This window comes from Chenopodium quinoa, unplaced genomic scaffold, assembly GCF_001683475.1.
Source record: "Chenopodium quinoa cultivar QQ74 unplaced genomic scaffold, ASM168347v1, whole genome shotgun sequence".
Taxonomy (NCBI): Eukaryota; Viridiplantae; Streptophyta; class Magnoliopsida; order Caryophyllales; family Amaranthaceae; genus Chenopodium; species Chenopodium quinoa.
In genome coordinates this window covers 2,537,511-2,542,385 of record NW_018744239.1, presented here as the reverse complement: position 1 = coordinate 2,542,385, position 4,875 = coordinate 2,537,511, and the positions used below count along the sequence as shown (strand labels likewise).

The window sequence follows — 4,875 nt, the reverse complement described above, 5'->3', positions numbered from 1 at the left end:
CCAAAATTATATGGCAATAGGAGGAGTAGCCCCTTAGCCTTATAAAGTGTTTAATTCTCTCTTCTTCAACCAATGTGGGACATTTACATGTGGTGACACTTGAGAGCTTTATTCTTCAACATGATTACTAGTAATTCATTTCAATCTATATTAATTTTTTTTAAAAATCAATTTTTAAAGATGACCTATTTTGTTCAGCTCCTATTTTCCTTCTCTCATAAACAATTCATTTCATTTCTATTCAGTTCAGTTCAACCCCAAGCAATTCAGTTCAGTTGTCTTTAGTAAATCGAAAGTTTGGAACAGAACCTAGGAGATTGTATAAAGTTAAATGTAATGATCTATATATAATGTGACAACTAATTTCAATTTAGGCCATATCATACAAGTTTTCGCCTCTGTGGGCTCCATCCTACGATGGTCATTTTTTATTTCCAATATTGGCCCCTTTATACTTAAATCATTAAATGATTACTTGTATAATTAAAGTGGGTTGATTATACAGAAAATAATTCAATACCTAGAGGCTTTGCTAGTGAAAATAGTATTGCACCAAGATGGCATAGGTTAAAGGCTAGATGACATTAATCTAAATGCAATTTCAATGAATTAGAAAAAAATTAAATGCTCAAAAGAAGCTATATTATATAGACAATATAGACAAGAATAATTGAAAATTAAATCAAATTAAATGCTCAAATGAAGCTATATTATATAGAGGCTTAACTAGTGAAAATAGTATTGCAGCCTTCCTTTATTTCAGCTGTTGAAGTAACTAAGAAAAACAGGAATACAAGACTTCAACAACAATAATAATCTGTGTGTTTTCTACAACCATGCAGGATCCTTCAAAGGTGTAACAACAGACTTGACTTGCAAGTAGTTCATGAGACAGTATATACCCTTCTCCCTTCCTTGTCCACTCATCTTGTACCCTCCAAAGGGGATGGCTGCATCGAATACATCGTAGCAGTTAACCCAAACCGTGCCTACTTTGAGAGCTCGAGCCAAGTAGTTAGCTGTGTCGATGTCCTGTGTGAACACTCCTGCTGCCAATCCGTAGTGTGTGTTATTGGCTCGTCGAGCCACCTCTTGTATGTCCCTACAAGTAAATACATCTCAGGGTTGGTCATAAAAAATAATTTAAGGTTCTTAGATTAGTTGCTAGTGTAAATTAAAGATGCTCACTTGAATTTTAAGATGGACTGAACAGGACCAAAGATTTCATCTTGTGCAATCAACATGTCTTCATTGACATTTGAGAAAACAGTAGGTTGAATGTAATAACCCTTTGAGCCTAATTTTTCTCCTCCTGTTTCGAGCTTAGCTCCACTCTCGATACCTGATCTTATGTATTGCATCACCTTCTCGAATTGCTCTGAATCAATCTGAGGCATTCCAGAGAAAGTGAGAATTTCATAATAAAAACAAGCATCATGCATTCAACATGTTAAGGTTCTGGCCTATAATATATAGGAAATTATGCAAATGTATTTACTTATGATCCAATATTTTTGCCAATTTGTTTACCTGAGGCCCCTGCTCAATGTCCTTCCTAAAAGGATCACCAACAACACGCTTCATAGCACGTGCCTTTGCTTTCTCAACAAACTCATCATATATGCTTTCATGTACATATGTACGAGAACCAGCACAACAGCATTGTCCCTGAGAAAATAATGGAAATGACCCTTGAATAAAATTCTGTGACATGACCCAATAAACCTGGACTAATTGATGAAAGGCGACTTACCTGGTTGAAGAAGAGAGCAAAATGGGCTAGTTCCACTGCTTTGTCTATATCAGCATCCTTGCACACAATAAAGGGAGATTTCCCTCCAAGCTCCAAAGTCACCGGCTTTAAATTACTCTTCGATGCCATCTCAAGCACTAACTTTCCAGTCACAGTTGATCCGGTAAAAGCCAGCTGCAATGCAGAAATGTTATGTTAATGTACATAAGATCAGTACTAATTACAGTCTGGTGACATTATCTTGGAGATCCATAACTGACATTTTGAATCATATAAGAGAAAAACTTAAACAAGGTGCTCATTGTTACCTTATCGACATCCATGTGAGAAGCAAGAGCTCCACCAGCAGTAGGACCATAGCCAGAGACCACATTTATGACACCATCAGGAAGTCCAGCCTGCAGCAAAACATATTAAGATCAGCAAACTTCAATCCATATACATGTCCTTTATATAACTCAAAAAGTATGATGATCCACAGTTTCTTTCTCGCTTTTTTGACTGATTAATTTAGATTCAACACTTGCAACACACAACCAAGCTTACCAAGGTAAGATGTATTAGACTATTAGTATGATGATCAGATCATTTTATCAGGAACCTAATTAAGCCTATTAAAGATGAAATATTTCTGCAGTATAATCATCAGTGATTTAACTCTAATCAGTAGTACTTAGCTTGTCCATTCTACCATTTTGAAGTCCATAAAATCTATTACAGAAAATATCTGAAGCGAAACAAGTTGGAATAGATTAAAAGAGGCACATATTTGGACTTTTCATTGTGTAAGTACCTCTTGGAGTAACTTTGCAGCATAGATTGCAGTTAATGGTGTTTGTTCTGCACTCTTCAAAACAATGGTATTCCCGCATGCTAAGGCAGGCGCAACCTTCCACACAAACATGAGAATCGGAAAATTCCATGGGATAATCTGCCCTGCTACCCCTATGGGTTCATGCAGGGTTTGCATTTGATATGGTCCATCAGCAGGAACAGTTAGACCATGTATCTTATCAGCCCATCCTAAGAAATTCCAACATTGAACAATTGTCAAAACAAAACCCAAATTTCATTTTTCTTAAACCCAAATAGCTTAGCTTATTTCAATACCTACCAGCATAATATCTCATTAGACGAACACACATTGGTAATTCGGCTTTAGCAGCTTGCTCATATGGCTTGCCATTATCCCAAGTCTCAAGAGCAGCTATCTCATCAGTATGCTGCTCAAGTAGATCAGCAAATTTGAACAGAATTTTTGACCTTTCCTGAAAAATGAAAACATAGACTTATTAACTGCTGTTTTTCTGTGGCCTTATTAATATCAATATTAATGCAAGAAGCTAGCTTATTACATAAGCAGTCATCTTAGGCCAAGGCCCTTCATCAAATGCTTTGCGAGCAGCAGCAACTGCACGATTAATATCCTCAGCATCACCCTCAGCAACTTCTGCAATCACATTTCCTGTCCTAGGATCGTATGTTTTGAATTTTTTACCTGAAACAGATGAAGAGCTGTTAATCATCATGGCATCAGCAATCTTTAGTAATTTTCTCGTCTGATTAATCATCATTAGGAGCTTAATAAAAACACACCTGATGCAGAATCCACAAATTTTCCACCGATCAGAAGCTGAGTATATTTTACACTCACAGGCGGCGTAATAGGATCCTCAGTGGCAGCAGCTGTGCTGTATCTGCTCACCACTCTTCTGCAGTGACTAGTCCTTCCTGAACAATTACAGAAGCTTCAGCATCAGTCTTAAACAAAAGAATACTGTGATTAAAATACCATACATTTGAAACAAATGGAGTATTGACATAAATTATGGGTGCATATATCTTGAAGTTTTTCTTACATGTTTTCACAACACTTCTAATTAAAGTGAATGTTTATTATAAGCTTCACTAGTCAATTTACAATATAAAATGTTGTTGCATATATAGCTCATTGCAATTTACAAGACTAAATTAAACTTTCTCCATTTCATAAAACAAGACATCTATATAAATATTTGGAGATCATCAGGCTATGATAATTATTTGATATAATCTATTGATATTTAATAAATTAAGCCTTCTGGTGTTAACGTATTCTTTGACCACCTTTCGAAATGTATCTTTAACACTGTTGCAAGTAAAAGAAAACAAAAGAAAAATTACATACGTTGTAGCTCAGTAGCATGGATCTTTATTAGCCATGTGACAACAAATATAAAAAGCCAAAACTATAATATTTTAAGGTACAACATTCAAAATACACTGTTGTCTGTTTAACAATTTTATAGACGTGTGCTATTTGCGGATTTAATTCAGAGCATAAAAGCTAAGAAACTGTAACAAACTAACAACAATAGATCTCATCTAACATTCTCACTTACCCCTACCCCATACATGAGCAAAATGACACTACAATAATATTTTTGTGAATGTCAACTAACTTAATTACTTACAGGTTAAAGATGGTATTCAAAACCGGGGATCAAATCCAGTCTACATCTCTACCTTTTGCCATTGGAAAACGGAACGAAAAATAAATATATATTGAGCTTAGAAAGTACCATGTTGTGAAAGGGAACGGATTGAAGAAGAAACCAATGTGCGAGATAGGAAAGATGAGATCTTTTGGCTTGCCATTTTTCACTTCCTTTTTTCCTCTGTTATAACACACAAAACTAATTAGCATAAAAATTAACAAAAAAAAGAGTGGAAAGAGAGAGAAAGAGAGGACATTAGCAATAGCAACCCACCACTTGAAGTAGTGTAGACACCAAAGCAAGAACATTTTGAATTCTGATTAGTGATCACTTTATATAGAAAATGCTGCTATAACTCCATCTACTTCCATTAAATAATATTTTAAACTATCGATTAGTGGAAAACGCTAAATAACAGCTTAATTTTATACTCTATTTATTTTATACTATCGATCAATTAAAATATCAATGTATTATTATTTGTTCGCTTAGGATTTAATTATTACGGAGTAATATCTCTAAAAAACTTGTGCATGATCTTATACGATACTTATCTTTGTTGGGTCGGTAGGTCTAAATGGCTATTAAAATATGCGAAAGGAAGACTGATTGGTAGATAGCAGATAGTAAACTAGTATTCCGTAC

At 35.0% G+C, this 4,875-nt stretch overlaps 1 protein-coding gene across 1 annotated transcript; it reads right to left on the bottom strand.

Moving 5' to 3' along the window:
- Positions 1-670: 670 nt before the first annotated feature.
- LOC110694133 (aldehyde dehydrogenase family 2 member B7, mitochondrial-like) lies at positions 671-4,556 on the bottom strand. Its single transcript, XM_021871300.1, has 11 exons — positions 4,504-4,556; positions 4,315-4,410; positions 3,350-3,484; positions 3,109-3,251; positions 2,868-3,021; positions 2,547-2,776; positions 2,062-2,151; positions 1,754-1,927; positions 1,531-1,668; positions 1,189-1,388; positions 671-1,102 (listed from the first exon to the last, which is right to left on the bottom strand). Exons 2-11 carry the CDS (start codon positions 4,388-4,390, stop codon positions 829-831), a joined length of 1,614 nt encoding a protein of 537 aa, XP_021726992.1. The 5' UTR covers positions 4,391-4,410; positions 4,504-4,556; the 3' UTR covers positions 671-828.
- Between the last annotated feature and the right edge of the window lie 319 nt (positions 4,557-4,875).

Excerpts from the sequence above, each read along its gene's own strand:
- LOC110694133 (XM_021871300.1), bottom strand. The coding sequence starts at position 4,390 with ATGGCAAGCCAAAAGATCTCATCTTTCCTATCTCGCACATTGGTTTCT. Across the intron at positions 3,485-4,314 it reads CCGTTCCCTTTCACAACATG|GAAGGACTAGTCACTGCAGA; the intron begins GTACTTTCTAAG and ends GTAATTGTTCAG. Across the intron at positions 3,022-3,108 it reads GGCCTAAGATGACTGCTTAT|GAAAGGTCAAAAATTCTGTT; the intron begins GTAATAAGCTAG and ends TTCATTTTTCAG.